This window comes from Scophthalmus maximus, chromosome 14 (genome assembly GCF_022379125.1).
Source record: "Scophthalmus maximus strain ysfricsl-2021 chromosome 14, ASM2237912v1, whole genome shotgun sequence".
NCBI classification, from domain to species: domain Eukaryota; kingdom Metazoa; phylum Chordata; class Actinopteri; order Pleuronectiformes; family Scophthalmidae; genus Scophthalmus; species Scophthalmus maximus.
The window spans coordinates 21782059-21803993 of NC_061528.1; the positions used below are offsets into that span (position 1 = coordinate 21782059).

Sequence of the window (21935 nt, forward strand, 5' to 3'; positions counted from 1 at the left end):
CTCAGACTGTCCACTCCTGCAGCTCCTCTTTTCAGCCTCTGTCTCTTCAAGGCCCCTCCTCCAGATAAAGCCCAGTCTGCTGTGATTGGCCAGCTGGCTCCACTCTGTTGTGATTGGTCAATGGCTTCCAGCGCGTGTAGGAAGTGGCGGCCTCAGCTCCCGCTGTACCTGCCTTTGTTGGGGACGTGTCAGACTAGCCGCTAGGCGTGTCCTATGCACCAAAAGAACTAGAGTAAAGGGAAAAACAGAAAAGGCATATTATGTCTCCTTTAACACATGCCATAGAATTATCTGTAAGAGCTAAAGTATATTTTTGTTGGATAAATATTATGTATTAAAAATGTCTGGCTGAGATCGAGAAATTCTGCCACTGTATGTTCTTAATTTCCTCACAAGCCAAGAGGGTCTTGCTGCAGACCGCTGGAGCTGTGGAGCTCAGAAGTAGACCGGAAATACGTGACCTCCATGTCTCTAAAACGGAAACACGTGACCTTCATGCTGAAACGTATTGAAATGTTTTGTTTCTCACAAAAGGTGAGTTGCAGCTCGCAAATCACTAGCGTGGATCTCCACAGCTCCAGCGGTCTGCAGCCGGACCCTTCTCCCGCAAGCTCCACCAGAGCCAGCAAGGCAGCCACTCAGCTGATTTCTCTTCGGCCTGACCAATGAGCCCGACTGAATCCGTTGACTCTGGCTGAGGTTGACGAAACTAAGGGGAGAGACGAGGCACCAGTTCACTGGCCTGTACCCTGTGACCATGAATAAATGAGCTCATTCGGAATGTTGACATCTCATCCCCGGTCGGACTCCGGTTCCCTCTGCAGGGCTGAAGAAGAGGGCTCCTCCTGCTGCTGTTGAAGACGCTGGCACACATAAGGGCCACTGGTGATTTTCTATCTGGGCTATCAACGATCCCAAGGCGGCTGCGAGTTAATGTTTGAGCTTGCTCGGGGTAGTTTAAAGTCAGCCGTTTGTGGCAACAATGATCCTCACTCATCTCATCTGCAGTTTCTCTGTCTCTCTACCGCATTCCCGAGGGAGGGAAGATAGCTTCTTTAATTCTTTCCGTGTCTGGAAGAACGTGCACACTTCTGTTTGCTCAAACCATTAACTCCTCAGAGGGTTGTGTGCGGAGGACTACGCATATGAAGATTTTATTTTTACGCAGTGGATACGAGTTTGGAATAGAGTTTTAAATTCTTTGTAAGATGTGTTCATTTTACTTTAAGTACGCCCCTTTTAATTATTCAAACTGGGAATATACATATATATTATACATGCGGTCACAGAAGTCACCACGCAGAGATGCAAACAAATGATATGCTCATACTGTTTTTATGTGTATGAATGTATGAGAGCAAGGTGATTATTTATAATTTCAAGGTGTAATTTTGTACAAAACTAGGTGAAGGCACATGAGTTGTACTATGTTCTCCTGACATCAGAATGCGTCCCACGGATGATTGGATGACAGCCAGATAAGTGAATTCATCCAGGACACATGGTGGACGGATTGTAAACAAAACCCTCACAAAGTGTCTGCTTTCACTTTGGTCCGATGAAATTATTCAAGCGAAACTTTACATTTCATTTCTTCCCCTTGTTTCATTAAGCGTCACATATGACTGTCATCTTCTTCTATTGCTAATCTTTGAGCATGTTTTGCTGTTGTCTGTTGTTATCGTGCCCCTGCTCATATGAGAGGAGGATGAGACAGAGCAATCGCAAAATGATACATACTAATACCAGGTGTATTTGTAATTCTGTTAAAACTATATCTAGAAACAGTCTAGATATGATTGCATTTGCATGCATGCATTGATTTTAATGCCAGGTGTAAATGGAGTCACTCATTCCAGACACTGTTTTCTTTCTTGGACTCGCTGTGTTTGAGTCCACAAGCACATTCTTTCTCTTGTATGATCTTCAGTTGAAATGACAGGCGGATATTGTGACTCTTTGCAGGACCACAGTGTAACCTGACCCTTTTGCTTACCATATTATCACGCAATCTATATGCGAATGTGGAATGCAATGTGTAAATGCGCACATGCCTTGTAATTGTGGGACCAATAAATGCATATCTTTATTTGTATCTTATCTTAATGTGCTGGCAGACCACATCTGGAAACTGCCACTGCAGTCGGGTAGGAGCAAAGCCATATATCAAAAAAAAAAAAATGCAACGTGGACAGTCTGCACTCTTAAGAAAAAGATTTGCTCCGAAAGAGTCAAAGGTCACATAAACGCTTCCTGTTATATAAAGCTGTCCATCAAAAAATCCATACAGCAGCTTAATGTTGGGCGCATGTGGAGGGACCGCTACAAAGGAGGCGACAGCGAGCGTCTCTGCGAGTGACCACTTTATTCAGCTGTAGTCACGTCAAAGTGTGAAAGAACTTGTGCTGCGTGTTCCGTGTTGAGACTGTCCTCCACCGACAAACCCCCTGACCGCAGACCTGTAGCGCTTGTTATGTACACGGCCACTAGAGTTCAGTGGTCGACCTGGTGAGTCCGTGAAGTTTGTGTATTTAAATGGATTTGCAGAAATTCTTTTTCGTAATCGTGCTGATTCTCTTCCATGTCACCATAACCATCACCCTGACCTTTACAAGCTCACCAACTATGCGTTGGTAAAGCAAAAAAAGGCCGACGATGCTCTGAGGCGGAAAAAGTATTTGTGGCGTAACCCCGTATCAGTCGATATGGTCGTTTTTAACACAGTCGACATCATTCGTCATATGAGTTGGAGGACTTGTTGTCCGTGTTGGTTGTTGTGTAGTACTTGAACTTTGAGCGTTTGGACCATTGAAATGTCTGAATGGTATTGAATTAGCGTCCCTGAAGAAATATCAGCATGCCGAGGCAGCAACCAGGTTTTATAAAAAAAAAAAGAACCTGATCAAGTCTGAATATGTAACACTCTCTTGCTAGCATCATGCTATGGTGGCACCGTTCAGATATTCAGGGCCGTGAATCCAGTGCCAGCCAACACAGAACACTGAATAGGTCTATGGCTGAAGGAGCAGTTGCCTAGTTACCGAGACAATGGAAGGTAGCCAGTAGATGCCTTCACCTGTCTCTGTTCATCACATGAAACCGCGATGTCCCCACCAGTTTCCCAGCTCCTTCTAATCAGAAATAGGGAGAATGAAGGTAATTGCTATGTCCAAAATCATTTACTGTCTAAGTGCACAGGTATCATACTTTTAGATCAGTGATATTAACATGCAATCTGTCTCAGGATGTCTCATCCCTGTAAGGAAAACACAAATTGATGCAGGTAAACAGTAAATGCACACTGAACGCATTCAAAACTAAATGCAATGGGATTTGACAGATACACCATTTTCCACACATGAATGAGTATTCATACAAAGAAAAAAAATGTGCTGTGAGAAACACATGGACACACACACACACAGGGCATAAACGCTTCTGTAGATCCAGCTGCCGGTGAAATGATAAGGAAGAGATAAAATGAGAGATGTCCTCTAATAGTTAGAGATTGTTAAGTTGTTTTGTGTTATTATTTTTCAAATGCCAACAGAAATCACAGTCAATTACCGATCAGACTCATTTAGAAGCAGAATTTTAAATAACCGTTGAGTGATGAACTGTACGATTCTTAATTTTCTCATCAGCAATCTTTTAATTTCATCCTTGGCTGTGACGTTGCCTACCTTATGAGTTCTGGGGGCTCAAAACAAAAGAATACCAATTGAAAAAAGTCACATCACTTCACTTCAAGTACAAGACACAGGCACATACTTGTCAGTTTCTAGGGTTTTTTTTTTTCACCCTTTTAATATAAAAGACTACTTTTTGAACGAGTAATTGTTTACTTGCATGCTGACTTTTAACTTGCAGAACTGAAGCTTCACCCATGGACTGTTAATATCAAATCATATATTTTATCTTAGTGTCTGCACCACAACCAAGTAAGCCAATTTCTGTGGCCAGTACAGATCTACTTACTGGTGCTATGTTCACTTCAAGTTTTTTTCAAATTGACTTTTAATGATCCCTGGTGCAATCGTAAGCAGACTAATCTGCTGTAATCAAGCAAGTTCCAAGCCCAACGAGTTTAAGAGCGAAGCAGAACTGCAAGGCTGAGTTGTCCATAAAAAAACCTCCGTTCATCTCTGATATCCAGCGAAGAAACTTCCAAACAGAGCTTGGCATGTCTCTTCCAGTGTCAGCTCTTCTGGTTCAAGAAGTCAGAGATCATGAGGTGAGGAATAAACACCGTTTGGCTGTGTTTCAGTTGAGTGAGTGGGACGATGCAGGCAGAACTCCAGTCAAACAACTGATTTGGCTTTGTTTAGCGCATATGAAAACTGCTTAACCGAACAGAATTAACTAGAATGGCTCTCAGTAGAGCACATACCTCCGCCAAGGCCCAACGGTCCCCTATGAAACCACATTTAAACTGCCAGATCCAGATCTTTATTTGGATCCACACCAAATTGTACACACTCATAAAAAAAAGAAAAAAGTCTCGCAATGTAAAGCCCCAGGGTGTAATTTTGGTATTTATCTATTGGTAAAGCTGCAAACCGCAACCAACTGACCATCCGACAGGGGACACTTTATGGTGGCGCACTGTTAATTTCATTTCGGGTTTCCCGCAGCGCTGGAAATTTAACGCGAATGCGACGTATTCTGGACCATATTTAATGCTGCGTTCGATTATGCCTCGGAAACCAATTGGAACTCGGACCCCGGAAGTGGGTGATTTTTTTATTCCGACCTCCCGAGTCACAGTGTAATGCAGCACAACACGAAGTAGCAAACATGGAGACTTACACGGAGGTCGGGTCCCCCTAATGTTACTGTATTTAACTCATGCAAAGATGACGAAAAGACATCGGTTCTTTGTTGCATATACATATATGAACACACAATTACAGACAATATGTTCAATTTCTGTGAATATGTTCTTCTAAATATTACACACTGTAGCTTTAAAGAAAGTGAAAAAACTAATTCTGGTTCTGCCTTTGTCGATATGGGCGCCATCGTTGTCACAGGACCCATCTTCACTGTCAGTCATGTTCTGCATTACATGTTTTGTGTGTCTGTATGTTTGTTATATTAAATTGTACGTGTCAATTAATGCGCATTGTGCCTTTTGAATGAATAACCGCAAACGTAAACATCGATAAGGATGACTTCACTTGGTGCACGCTGCCTTGGCCTCTCTGTGACGCGGATGAAACGCTTCACCCGATGTCAAAGTAAAACCCTGAGGGCTTTCAGAGCCCTCTTGCTCTCGAGCCAAGCTCTGGCCCTGCCTCCGTTGATCAATGGTAACAGAATGCAGAAACAAGCTTTTGAGAAGCGGGGATGCTGAGCGCCTCAGCCCTGCTACATGATCGGATGAGACCGAGCATCTTTGATCATAGAGGGAGGGCTTGGAGCTCCTCGTTACCCCCTTTCCCTCCGCAAAGACCCAGGGGCTGTATTGATTTTTGAATAATGGTTTGTGTCTCCAGCTGCTGCATACATGCATAATTTGTCTTCGTTAAGTCCTGGGCAGAGGCACGTCTGCATGTTTCGGCTTAGATTTCCAATGCAGGTTTGGATTTTGAAGGAGAGGTTGAGTTTACTGCAAGAAAGATGGCAGCAAAGAAAAAGTACACATACAAGTATACATGTATATATTCATATTAGAGAAGTCCAGATCTGATATTACATATTGGTATTGGGGGAATATTGGCCAAAATGACTAGATCTGATATCAGAAGAAATAAGAAGTAAAATCCGATCCAATACATCACAGTAAACATACCAAATAAATGCCTATTTACGTATCTACTAAGCCTTGAAGGAAATTGCGGATAATTTATTATTATTTAATTAACAGTTTACTGTTCAATTTGTTTTTTGCTTGTCTGAACGGTGCTGACCATTAGAAAACTCTGCCAAAAGTTCTGTGAGAAATAAAACAGCAGTCATGTCGCTGTACAATGTGTCTTCCTTTAGGGGAGTTGATTAATTGTTTCACAGTTGAGTATGAGGTTTTAGATGGCTTGGTTAATCAAAGTGCATCCTGAACAATGCATCATTAATATTTTATTTTACGAGTGGGGAAAAGATATTATCAGAGTATTAAAGCAGTAGAACAGTGTATATGTGGTTTGATTGAGCCAAAATAATCTAAGTGTGTTTTTTATGGAAATAAGGGAACATGTCAGTTGTGGCTAACTGACTTGTATCGGCCAATACAGCTCTCAGGCAGCGAGGAATACTTTGTCAGTCGGATGAATTCGTTGTTGGGTCTGGGCTCTGATAACAACTCTACAAATTGCCCAACACATACTCGCGTGTCTGTTGAGAATCACCAAACCAATCGTAGCCTTTGCATCATCATCCGCCTTCCTCGAGGCTCTGACCAGCACACCGCCGGTCGAAAAAATACACGGCCCAAGCAGTCGTCCACTTCAGCATCCTGAGCACGAGCGTCTGCTCCACCACTAGACTCTGGTGCAGCAGTATATTGTTATAATGAAGGGTGAAATGTTGGACTTTCTTGATCCCTGTGGGAAAATCTAGCTTTCCACTTTCCAGCATCCACAGTCTGGTTAGCTGTTAGAAGAATTCAGGGTTTGGGCCTGGGACACCTGGTCAGGGTGGACGCCTGTAGGCCCCCCACCTGAAAGTGTTGAATGTATTCCCTATAATTATATGGTATTATTTCCCTCTCCTAGTCACAGGATACAGGATCTTCTGCACATAGTCCTGGTCAGGAGGACTAACTAAGTCAAGTCGTGTTGAATAGACCAGACACCCACAACACGCCTAACAGCATCACTGACGTTATGAATACAGATCAAAATTCTGTAATAAAACTTATGCTGTCTGTCTGTCACCTGTTAAAAAAACGGATTCCCAGCAGGTGTCCGATTGAACAGCGTCTGAGAGCCTGAGCCGGCATCGCCTCCCTCTCCCTCCGGGCGACACCCTGATGATATCAACTAGCACAGTGGGACAAAACAACCCTAATGAATAAATGACACTGACTGCAAAATGAATGGCGTTTCAAGGTCAACGGCGGGGTGACCTCATGGCTGAGTAATCTGAGCCCTGAAAACTGAATTAATGAATTAATATCTGCTGGACGGAGCCCGTCGGGCCGCCTTGACCAGATTCACGCAGCTCCACATTTGGCCCCTCAGTCAGTCCACGCTGCATTTATCCCGTCAAATGTTATAATTACAGTTATTACTTTGATACATAGTCAGAACATTAAACGAGCAAAGATATTGAAGTTATTACGGGTTTGCAGAGTTTGGGCTCATTAATTATAATTGTAAAGTGAATGACTCATTTTCTTGTGTTAAAACCGCAAAAGTTCAATGTGTTGTTCCCCCATTGGGCCGTTATGTTCTGTGAGGTGATTGCGGGATGTTTTGTGAAGCGATTCACATGCGCTCACTCTGCGGCCTGATGGAGGGGGCCTCTGCCAGTCATTTGGTGAATCCGATGTTTATGCACCCCAGGCAGAGCAGTTGAAAAACCCAGATTGCAGAGCAAATTGACCATTTCGATGTCAGTGTTCACGGCCCTGGGACGCTCAAATTGGTGCTGATACTGTATGCAAATGCCGCTGTAAAAAAGAAAAGAAAAAGAAGAACTGCTCGTTGATGCTGAGCCTTCAGAGTTGGGCTCGGCCACGGTCTTGCCTGAGACATGGACTGAAACTGTTGATACAATCAGAATACGGACAATCATCTACTCTTTGGGTCATGAAGATTCCAACTGTTCTCCCAGGGCATGATTTGTGTACGCTTTTCTTTCACTCACTTTTCCATTACTTTCGAGGTTAAAGCTTTTAGGAGAAAAAGGACCAAATCCAACACAATGGGCTCTGTCTTACTCGCGGCACGTTGTGGTGCCAAGCAACGACGCCAGTGTCTTAACTAGTTTCAGACATACACCATTTTCCCGTCCAGTGCCCGTCGTTGTAGATATGCTTCGAGTGATCGTCTGCTCACTAATCTGGGGTGTGGTCACACACATTGATAAGTCTCGTAGTATTTTATTGTTACTATATTTTAAGCTGCTTTGTCAACAAAGTAATATGTGTCTAGTGTTATGCCCCGTCTAGGGGTGGCCGAGGCACACCATAAACACCCATCTTCCCCAAGTCCCAAGTAAATTCTATAAAGGTTTAACTGAGATTTACTCCAGACGTAGTTCAAATAAAGAAATCAGGACAATTATTCAACTTCAGGGTGGACAAAGGCCAAAACAACTGGATCTGTGTAAACAAAATGACAATAGCTAAACTTCCTGACCCCCTACTTACTCCAATGAACAATAAATCATAAATATGGCACGAGTTACAAAGAAGTTATAACAAGGCTGTGGCTGTTTGGCACATGAGGAGGGTGAGTCTTCTCCAGTGAGACCGGGGCCGAACGTGCCATCTTGCTTCCTCCTATGTCTCAGGCAGGGCCAATCATCTGCAGGCTCTGGGGTCGTCCACCAATCACCTGCTTGTCCTGGCACACATCCAGCAACATACGTTCACTCGTCCACTCCACCAATCACACATCATGCCAACATTGGGGCCGCAGACAGGACCAAAGAAAACACAACGACACACACGACCATACTGAATACGGCCTCAGTCGTAACACGAGATAGATACACAACTAGTGCACAAGTCGCTTGTTTGCCTTGTTATACAGATGATCTGCTCATACGTGAAGTGAACGTGTTCCATCTTACTACCTGGCAAACCCGCCCTTACAACGTCAATCCACTGAGGTGCAAGTGTACCTGACTTTTTACACAAAACACACCCAGGAGACAAAGGACAACCCTTTTGAACCATGTGCCTGGCACAGTGACCTTTTGACTGGCGTTAATCTGGCTAGACTAGACAACGCACTCAAGATGTAAAATAGAGCCCAGGTGCTCATTTTTGATTGTAAGGAGTTGTTGAGACTCTGTTTAAAATTGGGCAAATGCAACTTAAAGCAACGAGGTGAACGCGAAGAATACTAACCTACGAAGAGTTTGCTAGTTGCTGTGAGGAACCCACGGGTGGTCACATTGCTCCGAGTCATAAGTGCATAAGATAGCATAGTTGCTATCGTTATAGTTGCTATTATGCGATGTGCTGAATGTGGAGTTGCTCCGGCAAAGCCACACCGGCACACAGCGGAGCCTGGTCATGAAACTTTCATCAGCGGCCCGGTGGCGTGGAGTTCCTGAATGTCTGCACTAAATTGCCCCAGGGTCATAAATACTTTATCAACAGCAGACACCTCAGCAAAACACTTCCCCGGGGCTCTCACTTCCTGTCTCCACACCTCTCCTCCACCTGCTCCCTCTCGCTCCTGCACTCTGCATTTCTACCCGCCTGCCCACACACACACACACACACACACACACACCACGACTCTGCTAAGTAGTTTACAGTCAAACATTTCACCCCGCTGCTGCACACTCTCTTTACCTTACATACCAATAATTCACACCTCACCTCTCCAGTTCTATAATGTCGCACTCTCACATCCACTACAGTTAGTGCTCAGGCAGAAGAGGTGCGCTTGTGTCTCTTCATTATTGGAGTAGCATGTCCGCCTACTATCAAAAAAGTGCCAAAAGGGATCTTGTCAACTTCCCCTTGACAATTTATTGTAAAAAAAAAAAATAGAAAAGAAGAAAAAAATCATCAAATGCACTGAAGCAAAACTCCAAAACTTATATCTTTTAAAGCACCGTCTTTGATCCCGTGCCAGCCGTTCGGCGCAGCCTGCTTAGCTTTAATGCCACCGCCTTTATTCTCACAGTGCGGTGCGTGGTCGCGTTTGAAGCACGACACCGAGGGTGTTTTTTCCTCCAAAGAACCTCAGCAGACCTTAAACAAAGCCGGCAGAGCGAGCACGTCTCGAGAAGACCGAGAGCCCAGTGTGAAGTGTAAAGAAATAACGGTCGGATTCCTGCAGCACTCCCACTTACAATCACTGAGAGTGTAAGTCTGCAGTGTGAGCAGACGTGAATCCAGCCGTGAATGTGATTCATCAGTCGTGAAATCATGTCAAATACAGATCCTCTCAGCTCACTTTCATGTCTGACACTTTGAACACTTTGAATAGAACACTTCTTTTTGCCGCAGGTTTTCCTTATTTCATATTTTATACTTTGTACTTCTTTATACACATGCGTGCACACACACACACACACACACACACACACCCACACACACACACACACACACACAGATAACTGTGTTTGAGAGGGACTCAGAAATAAATCACTGTCTCAGTATTTACTTATACTTATTGTACTGAGGTACAGCGCTGAGGTTGCATTATTAACATAGTTTATTTCAAAATTGTAAAAAATATTTTACAAAAATGACAATGCAATGTAAAAAGTTAAAAGAAACGTCCTTTTTTTGTTATGATTATAGTTTCCATGTTTTTAATGTACTGTTTTACATAATTCAGCCCGGGAGGAAGACTGCGCTTTAAAGCTACAGTGTGCAATATTTAGAAGAATGTATGCACAGAAATTGAATATATTGTTCATTACTATGTGTTCATATATGTTTAATGGCCTGCAACAAAGAACAGATGTTTTCTCGTCAACTTTGAATGAGTTAAATGTAGTAACATGAGGTGGACCCGACCCCCATGTAAGTCGCCATGTTTGATACGTCGCGTTGTGCTGCGTTTCACTGCGACTCGGGGAAAAAATCCCCGTACTCGGGGTCCGAGTTCCGAGGTATAATGGAACGCAACATTAAAAACAGTTGCAGACAACGGTCCAGAACATGCGCATTCGCGTTTTATTTCCATTGCTGCCGGAAACCGGAAATGGAATTAGCGGTGCGCCACCATAAAGTGTCCCCTGTCGAGTGCTCAGTTGGTTGCGGTTTGCAACTTTACCACCAGATGCCGCCTGAAAAGTACAACAATTACACACTGGGGCTTTAAGTTTTAATTTGAAACTTTATAACTTAAAAAAAAATAGTCGGTAATGTTCATGTTACCACCAGGGGATGTTAAGTTGCTACGTTATGTTTAAAATAATGTCATGATCTGTTTTTAAGTGTGTGGACTTTAAATACGCGGAGAGCAAAGAAGAGTGATATCGCCACGAGCAACATGGGATCGTAGAACTGACAGTGTTAAAGATGTTTATGGAGGCCAATCCCAACCTTTAGCTGCAACGATCCACCAAAGGTTATCTGATATATTCATCACCCGGTCGCATCCAATGTGCGCATCGCTCTCTCCTCCAGGCAAACTCCATTAGTGTCTCTCTCAGAAAGTGGTGCACACAAGCACGGGTTAAGAGGACTTTATGCTAATGAGCTCCACTAATGCGCTCAACACACCCACAAAGAATGAAACAGATTCTTTTCCCTCTGCTTTTTTCAACCTCAGATCCTTTGTCCGATCCAACTCCGGCGCTGACCTTTAAAGATGTCCACCCCGTGCTGTACCCCGCGCTGTATTTATTACACGGTGTTTACAATTATTTCACGTCCCTGACATTCTGAAGGTAGACCAGGTCAAACACAAGACGTCAATATTTGAGCGTCGGTGTTTTGGGTGAAGGAGGCGCTCACACGGCCCTCGGTACCGACGCGAAGGTCTTCTGCTGTCTCACTTTTGTGAAATGTTTGACAGAGGTTTGCTCCGTGATATCTCTGTGTGGTGGAGAGTGGCATGGATGAATTATAATATATTATATTCAATTATTATTCATTACAGTATTAGATTATTTTTGGTTGTCAGCCAGCAAATGATCATACTGTATTCTACAGTACATTACTCTAAGGAATAAACAAGTTCAAAATGCATACATTGGTTGTGTCTTTATATTGTGGCCATCTTCTAGAGTAAAGAGTTGTTGTTCAGGGGTAAAACCAAAGGCGTCATTCATTACAGTAACAGGTTATGAAGGTGTTTTGAATTGATCTCACCAGTGTTTAATGGCAGTTTGTAGTGTGTGTGTGAATTTGATGCTTTCTGAAGCCAAAGTTTGGTTTTGATGTAAGTTTTGGGAAAATGGACCATTATTTCAATCGAGAAAAACTCAAGGAGTGGTGGTTTTGGTGACATGAAATTTGTTAGGACATTTTTTTTGCCCCCACAATTTCTATTGAGGATGCTCATGCAATGTCAGATCATTTTCGTAGATGTTTAGGGTGTCGGGCAATTCTTCTCCCTGAAGTGCGATTGTCCACCACCGCGTATTGACCTGAACAAGAGACAGCAGGCCTGTCAGATTTACTGTTCATGTGTGGATGTGGTGAGAAGCCCACTCAGCGCAGTGGCTGTTTTTAGAATGTGGTACATGGAGGCACTGAGGTCTCCCACTTTGTGGAACTTGCTCCTGGATGCTATCAGAGTTTAAGCTGACATTATCAGCAGCCTGCCCTTAATGGTATTTTAATTAAGTTCATGTTAAACACAACTTTAACAGGATTCTTCTTTTAGCCTGTGCCAAGTGGAAACGTTAAAAAGGCGGCCTCACACATCCGATAACGTCTGCTAGTCAACCAATCGATTAATCAACATTTATTTATATAGCGATTTACAGCAACCAGCACGTGTCCAAAGGGCTTTACGTCAAGAAATAACATAACATAGAATATAACAAACAATAAAATCAGACAAAGGTACGCATAAAAAGCAGAAGGAAATTCTCATAGCGCTAAGTATCAAAAGCCATTCGTAATAAATACGTTTTAAGGTTGGATTCAAAAAATGCTAATGGTGCCTTTTAAACGAATTTTCACGTCGCTTTGCTCACGCGAAGTTTGGTGGCGAGCAAACATTTGGGCTTATTTGTGTCATGCGCACAAAAGGTTGCCCGTTCAATTCCTTCCACTTTCTCAGACAAACCTCATCCGAACAAACACACGCAAGCACCTTAAGTCAGAGATAAGATAAGATTAGATATACCTTTATTCGTCCCACAATGGGGAAATTCGGGCATTACAGCAGCAAAGTGGACAGAAGAATATATAAGAAATTTACAAAAAAGGGTTAGTATGTACAAAATGTTTTACAAAAAAAATAACATTAGAAATAAAAAACAAAGGTATATAAATGCTATATACAGAGCAGTAGCAGTAGTTGCACATGGAATATTACAAATATAAAATATAAATATTGCACAGTTACACTGAACAAAATTATAAAGGCAACACTTTTGTTTTTGCCCCCATTTTTCATGAGCTGAACTCAAAGATCTAAGACTTTTTCTATGTACACAAAAGGTTTATTCCTCTAAAATATTGTTCACAAATCTGTCTAAATCTGTGTTAGTGAGCACGAGATGATCCATCCACCTCACAGGTGTGGCATATCAAGATGCTGATCAGACAGCATGATTATTGCACGTGTGCCTCAGGCTGGCCACAATAAAAGGCCATTCTGAAATGTGCACTTTTACTGTATTGGTGGGGTCCGGGGGGGGGTCTGAAAAGCATCTGGTGTGACCACCATTTGCCTCACGCAGTGCAACACATCTCCTTCACATAGAGTTGATCAGGTTGTTGATTGTGGCCTGTGGAATTTTATTCCAGGCTTTTATTATCATGCTGCAACATGAGGTGATGGTCGTGGATGAATGGCACAACAATGGGCCTCAGGATCTCGTCACGGTATCTCTGTGCATTCAAAATGCCATCAATAAAATGCACCTGTGTTCGTTGTCCATAACATACGCCTGCCCATACCATAACCCCACCGCCACCATGGGCCACTCGATCCACAACGTTGACATCAGCAAACCGCTCACCCACACGACGCCATACGTGTAGGTATGGCGTCTGCCATCTGCCCTGTACAGTGAAAACCGGGATTCATCCGTGAAGAGAACACCTCTCCAAAGTGCCAGACGCCATTGAATGTGAGCATTTGCCCACTCAAGTCAGTTACGACGACGAACTGCAGTCAGGTCGGGACACTGATGAGGACGACGAGCATGCAGATGAGCTTCCCTCAGACGGTTTCTGACAGTTTGTGCAGCAGCTGTCCGGGTGGCTGGTCCCAGACGATCTTGGAGAGGAAGATTCTGGATATGGAGGTCCTGGGCTGGTGTGGTTACACGTGGTCTGTGGTTGTGAGGCCGGTTGGATGTACAGCCAAATTCTCTGAAACGCCTTTGGAGACGGTTTATGGTAGAGAAATGAACATTCAATTCACGGGCAACAGCTCTGGTGGACATTCCTGCAGTCAGCATGCCGATTGCACGCTCCCTCAAAACTTACGACATCCATGGCATTGTGCTGTGTGATAAAAGTGTACATTTCAGAGTGGCCTTTTATTGTGGCCAGCCTAAGGCACACGTGCAATAATCATGCTGTCTGATCAGCATCTTGGTATGCCACACCTGTGAGGTGGATGGATTATCTCGTGCTCACCAACAGATTTAGACACATTTGTGAACAATATTTGAGAGAAATAAGCCTTTTGTGTACATAGAAAAAGTCTTAGATCTTTGAGTTCAGCTCATGAAAAATGGGGGCAAAAACAAAAGTGTTGCGTTTATAATTTTGTTCAGTGTAGTTATTGCACTCTAAATGTATCCGAGAATTATTTTAGAGTGGTTGAGTCCTGTGTGTGTGTGTGTGTGTGTGTTCTATTTAGAGCAGTGCTGGTTGTACAGTCTCACAGCAGCAGGAAGGAAGGAACTGCGGTACCGCTCCTTCACACACTTAGGGTGAAAGAGCCGGTCGCTGAAGGAGCTGTTCAGTGCAGAGACAGTGTCCTGCATGGGGTGGGAGTCGTTGTCCATCACTGATGATAGCTTTGCTACCACCCTCCTCTCTCTCACCACCTGTACTGTGTCCAAGGGGCATCCTAGGACAGAGCTGGGCTTCCTGATGAGTCTGTCTAGTCTCCTCCTGTCAGCTGTTGAGATGCTGCTGTTCCAGTAGACCACTCCATAGAAAATGGCAGATGCCACCAGTGTCAAAGAAGGTCCTCAAGGCGCCCCCTACACTCCAAAGGACCTGAAAGTCCTGAGCAGGTACAGTCTGCTCTGGCCCTTCTTGTACAGTGCCATGGTGTTGTCTGTCCAGTCCAGTTTACTGTTCAGGTGAACACCCAGGTACTTAGAGCGTTAGTCAGAAGGTGATTTGTTCCAGAGCTTTGAAGCAGCAACTGCAACGGCACGATCACCAAACTGTTAATGACCCCGACCTCTGGACTTCTAAAAAGGGTTGGCGGGAAGACCACAACGCCCTAGCATGGGGAGTTAAAATCTCTGACAAATAAGCCGGGGCCAGACCATTAATGGCTTTTAAAAACTAAATCTGGCTACAAAAGCAGACTTTTCTCTCGTCTCTGACACAAATCCATTGTTTCCAAAAATGTGCACATGTTCACTTAGTACAACATGTAAAGCCGTCCAGACTGTCAGTGGCAGCTATCTGCCACAGGAGGTGTCAGAATAGGGCCACTTGGCAGATATAATGTAGCCACATTCACTGTAAGTAGCTCTGCTAATAGGGTCTGCTCCTCGTAGTGAGGAGTGGTGCCGCGGGCCGACTTGGACCAACTTGCTGCTCAAAGTGGATTGATTACGCTTGTCTGCAAAATGAAGCACACACATCGATTTCTACCTTTATTATAATACATGCAGGCTGTTTTTTTCCCCCCCCGCACTACTCCACTCCTGTCAGATGTAAACCCATCTCTCTTCTGCAGCTTAAAGAAATGTGTGTGCAGATGCTTCCACACAGGGTATGAGGGGACACGGAACGATTCAGGTCGATCGTATACCTACGGGGTTTCACAGTCAGCAGATATCAATGCAAGAGTTTTGTGTGAGACAAGCATGCGCATGCATTACATTATCCAAACAGTTTGATTCATTCATATGTTGTGGTTTGAGTAGTGGTCAGTTCACTGGAGCTCAGGGGCGGACTGGCCATCGGGAGGTTCAGGAGATTTCCCGAAGGGCCGGTCCATCCCAGGTCGAACCGGCCGGCGGTCATATTCCAAATTTAGATGTCAGTTATAGAGCAAAATGGAGCTCTGGCCCAGTCATTAGTCCCAACTTGGACTGCTCCGCTTCTTGTTAAGTCTGATTGGCTCAGCTGACCCTCGGCAGGGGGATTAGAAACTTAGACAACCGAAAACGTCAAAACGACAAAAAGGTGGTGGTGGAGATGAAAAAGAAATGGGCGTCGCGGGGTTGTGATTGAAAAGAGAAAACGGTTGGAGCAAGATGCCCAAAATGAACTGATGTTTTCGAGTTACCCACGTACACAGTAGTTTTGTCCTGAGCCCTACTGAATCTCAGCATCTTCTGTGCTGCACTTGCTCTGGTTTGATGGTTTGGTTATTAACGTGTGTTAGTGGTTTCATGGCGGAGGCTGTTGCCAGAGAACCAGACGAACAAAAATGCATGCATGCACGATTGCGCTATATGGATTCGTAAGCAGAATCCTCATTTGCCCCAAGGTTTGAAGAGGGGCCCCAACGTATTTGCATGTGTTTGTCAAAACTAAACTGAGGGTCCGAAACAATTACAAAAAGTTTGTACTTCTGTAAATCTAAATGATGGCCTTACCTAAATTTTAATTAATTCATAGCAGCCTAATTTGACTTGCTCCTCTTTTAGTTTTCTATACTTTTTGCCCACATTCGTAGACCACGTACTTGATTTTGCAGAGTGTCTGAGCTGAGCTTCCCAGCATGCTCTGGGAGCAGCTTTTTCTTTTTTAATGTTTCTATTTTACAGTTGTGGGGAAAGAATGTATGTTATGAGTCAAGTCATGTGCACAGTTTGGACCCTCCATCCGTGTGTGAGGTCAAAGACGTTGTTGACGACATGTCTGACATGCGTGTCTTGTGCGATCTTCCCTCCGCTGTACCTCTCACCTCAGTGGACATCTTGCTACAGTTACTTTAGGTGCATCATAAATAGAATTAACACGTTTGCACTTTTTTTGATGTATATTAACATATTTTACATATTCTTATTGGATTCCAATCAACTATATTGAAGCAGACTAGACAACATGAAGTGTTTAAATCATTCCAAACTGTTATTTTAAATCAACATCTTAACTTTACGAATTTTTCAGCAATTGCATACTTTTTTTTTTTAGTAAAACCACTGTATTATATTTCACAGTGTACTGGCTCTAGTTCATTCTCTTTAATTATCTTCAATACATACAAATAATGGGAATGTATTAACCTCATCACTCTATTAATATGACATAATAATTAACAATTGAGCGAGTACCCATACTTAGAAGTCTAATCTGTTACAGTGCAGCCTACTGTATATTAGTCGGTGTTTGTATGTAAAGCTGTGAAATCAATGTGATGGAGTAAAATAAGTCTTCCCTCCCTGCAGTGTGGTGCGGTGGACATGTGATGTAGCACTGGTGTGTGTTGTGTATGTGTTGGTCAGTGTGTGTGTGTGTGTGTGTGTGTGTCACAACGCCTCACAACCCCTAATGAGCGAGGTAATTCACCGCCAAAGTCAGACGTAGATATAGATTAAAGTCTGCCACAGGCGTTTGCAGAAACGAGACCTCTGTGCCCACGACCACGGAGAATCGCTGCTCTCTATGGAGGTAGATTTGTCCCATAACTAATTTGCAGTTGTATAAAAGAGTCACACGTGTATCAGTAAATCTCTAGTTGTAGAAAATGTGTGACTCGTAGAATAGGATTTGTGCACCTGTGATTAAGTATTTGAGAAGGTGTAGCTGTAGTTTTGTGTTTGTGGGAGAGGGGGAAAAAGAATCTACAAGTTTGCAACTACCAAAGCATTTTTTCTCCGTGACTAAAAATGTAAAGTTACACGTGTGACTCTTTTATACAACTATAATAAGTTATGCACCACATTTACCTCAATAGATGTCTCTTAAGTCCGGCGGGAAGTTTGACATTTCGGCCCTGCTCGCGTTTAGGAGCGCACGGACCCAGCTGCGGCGCGCCGCGCAGGAATCTCTTTCTATGGACCGTTTAAGCTTCTCGCTTGAGGCCAAGAAGAAGGTCTCGTCTTACAAAACAACAAGGTCCTGTTTTTGTGTGTCAGAAAGCAGCCGCGTGCCTGAGCGCGTGGCCAGTGTTTCGACAGAAGCAGAGTCGGTGGAGGCGGAGTGACTGTGCAGCGCGCTTTCAGCACCGCGGACAGCTCCGGCACGGCTCCGCGCTCAGCCCGGTCTTCACCTGCCTCACACACACACACACACACACACACACACAGACACACACACAGACACACACACACACACACACACACACACAGACACACACACAGACACACACACACACACACACACACACACACACACAGACACACACACACACACACAGACACAAACACACACACACAGACACACACACACACACAGACACACAGACACACACACACACACACAAACAGACCCCGCTCTACAGGCAGAACCCCCTCACACCCACCGCTGGTTCTGTCCGGACCCCGGCTAATGCAACCCCCGCCCCCGCGGGGAAGACCCCTCACAAGACCACTCGAACACCCCTTCCCCGTTATATATCCATCCCCTCACCCTCCAACATGTTACATCCCTGAGCGAGTAGAGTAGAGAGAGGGGGGGGGGGACTTAAGGAGCGCACTACTCCCCCACTCCCCAACACACACACACACACACACACACACACACACACATTCTCGTTTCCATAACGAGCGTGTCTCAGAAACTCTCCTCCCTTTCCTGGACGGTGGGCGGAGGAGGAGGAGGAGGAGGAGGGGGGGGGGGGGGGGGGGGGGGGGGGGGGCGTTGATGTACGCGCTTCGCTGGCTCCTCGTCAGACGCTCTCCAAGACCTCGTAGACATTCAATCGTGACGGATCCGTCCCCCGTCCCCCCCCCCCCACCCCAACCCCAGCTCCTCCACTCCTGCTTAAGATTCCGCATTTGACGAGACGGCTGTGCCCGCCGTCGCATCCTCCCGACTCCTCTCTTCTCCTCTCACTTGGAAAAAGGGAATCTGGTCGTTTTTCTTCTTCTCCGGGATCCAACCAAGTTTCATCAAAGGAGGATTTAATATATACATATATTTTTTACAATGACAGCTTCCAAGGAGCAGCAGAGTCAGAGACCGAATCAACCGCAGCAGGATGAGGTGGGCAGCTGGCTCTTTTTCTCTCTCTTTCGACTTGATCTGCAAGTTTCCCCTGCACTTTACCCGCGCACACTGCGTTTAACTCCATAGGCGAACCCGTTCTGCAAGGTCAACTCGGAAAAGCCCGCGCATTAACATAGACCTTTACATGATTTGCCTAAATGCCAGCTGACCGCCAGCTCCGGTCACATTCATCCAGGGAAATGTGTGGAGGAAAATGGGGAAAGGCGCATTTGTCGATTGGCTCTCGTGCCCTTTTTGGATCCTCGTGTCCATCAGCACCGGTGGTGTGTGTTCAGACGGGGATGTTGCTCTGAGGCTGATTCAACTTGGGGACATACACACATGTGCCACGGTTCAAACCATCAGGCCCGTCGTCAGGCACGCTTCGGAGCTCATTGTCAGTTGTCAAGACGTGGGTCACGGAAATCTTCTAACGCCGTGGGCACATGCACAGCCAGTGGGGGGGGGCGCAGGGCGCATTGTAATTCAGCCGCTGCCTCCTGTCAGCTGCCCGACACCTTGGAAGAGAACAGTCGTGGAAGGAGGGGAAAAGGCTCAATGTGCGCATTTCTTTTCTTTCCATCACAGTCACAGACTTCACAACAAGCCAGACACCTTCAAACGCTCTCTCTTGGACTGAGGGGGGGGGGGGGGGGGGGGGTCACATGTTCCCGTGAGAGGCACTTTACACAAAAAAATGAGATCAGGGTTCTTTTGCTGGCCTGTGCAACTTGACATCTACATAAGTGTGTTTGCGCCAAACCGCCGAGCCACTATCGCTTTATCACTTTATCAATTATTGATTTTCTGGTGTCTGTGCCCAGTGAGTGATCCCCTGCATGGGCAGGGCTGGCACCAGCCACTTGGATGCCCGAGGTGGGACAACGAGTAGCAGAAACAGGAGCAGATACCCACATAGCTGTAGCCACTGACTTGCGATTCGGATGCATATCCACCAGTCTGTACCTGACTCTACCAGCTAACCTATCATCATCATCATCATCACCATCATCCCCGTCACCATCCTCTCACTTAACTGGACCGACCCAATTGAACATTTGCCATCAGTCAGTCAATTATTCCGTCCTGATCTTGGGCTAGGTGACTGTACACCCATCAGTGTTTACTCCGTCCGGTTGTGACTGAGCGTTCAGGAGCTGCAGTGGGTTCATCATTGTAATTAAAAGGCTGTCTTTGTTGAGAATGGGTTGATGTGCTTGCATGCACAGGTCACCTCCACTCAGCCACTTTGCTTTGCTATCAGACCAATGACGCAACGTCCACCCTTCACCGCGGGTCTTCCTCTGAGAGATCACCGTGATATATTCTGGGCGCTCTTAATTGAATTCCGCCATGTATAGCCCCATTATTCCAAGAACTAACAAACCTCAGCCTCATAATTGAGTTTCTGTGCCTGAAATATGAGAAGTCCTCTTGAGATGTGGCTGGAAATGTGATAGCTCGCGGAGTTCAACAGTCTCTTCTCTGTATTTCGGAACTCGGCGGAAAACCGCTCAGTTGCCCCTCAGGATGTTTCTAATTCACGTCGTTGAGAAAATCCAGAAAATAAAACCAGAAAATAAATAACACAGAGCAAATTTGCAGACTGTACTCAGTCTGAGAGCCCCGGGGCATTTTTGATCACTTCGTGTTCAGCAGTCAGTCGAAGTTATTGCGTAAGATTTCCGCAGGCTGGAGTCACGTTTGCAAAAGTTGGGGGGGGGGGAGAGTGGTGCTATTACTGTCCCGGGCTGCGTCGACCCACGGTCTATATACATAGCTCCTTGGCACGCTCTTCACCAGGCTGCTCGTCATCAAAGTTGCATGACCGGCTCTAAGGAAATTACAATAAAAAAAAGGGGAAAACGCGGAGGCATCTCTAAATAGTGGTTGAAGGAGAAGACGGAGCCCTGAGCTGTTTCAGTATCTGCACGGAGCAGGATCTGTAATTATCCTCCGCAAACGGGTTTCGCTTTAGCTACAGTTTAGTCCGCTGTTGTTCAACTGGAAGCCTGTTTTTGTCTGTGGTTTAGTCAGAGTGGCAAGGATGTAAATAAGACTCCAGATTGAAGATGTATATTCCCTGCAGTGACAGAACTGGTGGGTCTAACTTCTAACTTGGATTTTTCCAGGTCTACCTTAACACAACAATCATGTGGCACATGTATAGAAAATAGTGGTGTTTGTTGTCAGTGTGGACAGTAAGAATGATTAAAGTGACATATGTGTGTGTGTGTGTGTGTGTGTGTGTGTGTGTGTGTGTGTGTGTGTGCATGTGTGTGTGTGTGTGTGTGTGTGCACAACAAGCAAAAAAAAGAAAGAAAATTGAAACATATTCTTTAAATTATGAACCCTCTTCAGGTATCTAAGGTACAGGCCACACATTTGATATCTACATTAAGGGCAAGCCTTTTTATGTTTTATACTGTATCTCACTCCCAACGTCTCCTTTTAGATGCAATATGGTTATTTTCTGGATTAACACGGTGATTCATGAAACTGAAGAAAGATTGTAGTTTTTTTTTACAAAATGCTTAATTATATTTCTGAAGGTGTCTGCACATGGCATGTCATTGCAGAGCAGACATCGAAATTACCAGTGGAATCACATTTTGTTTGTGAAACTGGCAGGAACTTACAGGCCGATAACTCATAATCTTACTCGAGATTTACTCCGTATCGCCAACATTTCTTTAAAGAGGAACTCCAGCAGCTGCATGGAGTCTGATGAATCCCCCCGAACATGTAGGGGGGTGCGGAGTCAGAAACGCGAGGGCTCAACAGACCCCCGCCGCCTAAGACCACATTAGCTGCTCTG

General features: G+C 44.8%; 1 protein-coding gene across 3 annotated transcripts in view; it reads left to right on the forward strand.

Annotated features, from left to right (window-relative positions):
- LOC118282935 (inactive dipeptidyl peptidase 10-like) overlaps positions 1-21935 on the forward strand; it is a 194005-nt gene that overhangs the window by 68358 nt on the left and 103712 nt on the right. Inside the window, exon 1 of one of the 3 annotated variants that reach the window (XM_035604511.2) lies at positions 18851-19114. The exons of the other annotated variants lie outside the window; for them this stretch is intronic. Coding sequence (XP_035460404.2) covers positions 19058-19114 — 57 coding nt within the window. The 5' untranslated portion in view covers positions 18851-19057. Of the gene's footprint in view, positions 1-18850; positions 19115-21935 lie in introns of those variants that run through there. 3 annotated transcript variants of the gene reach the window in all.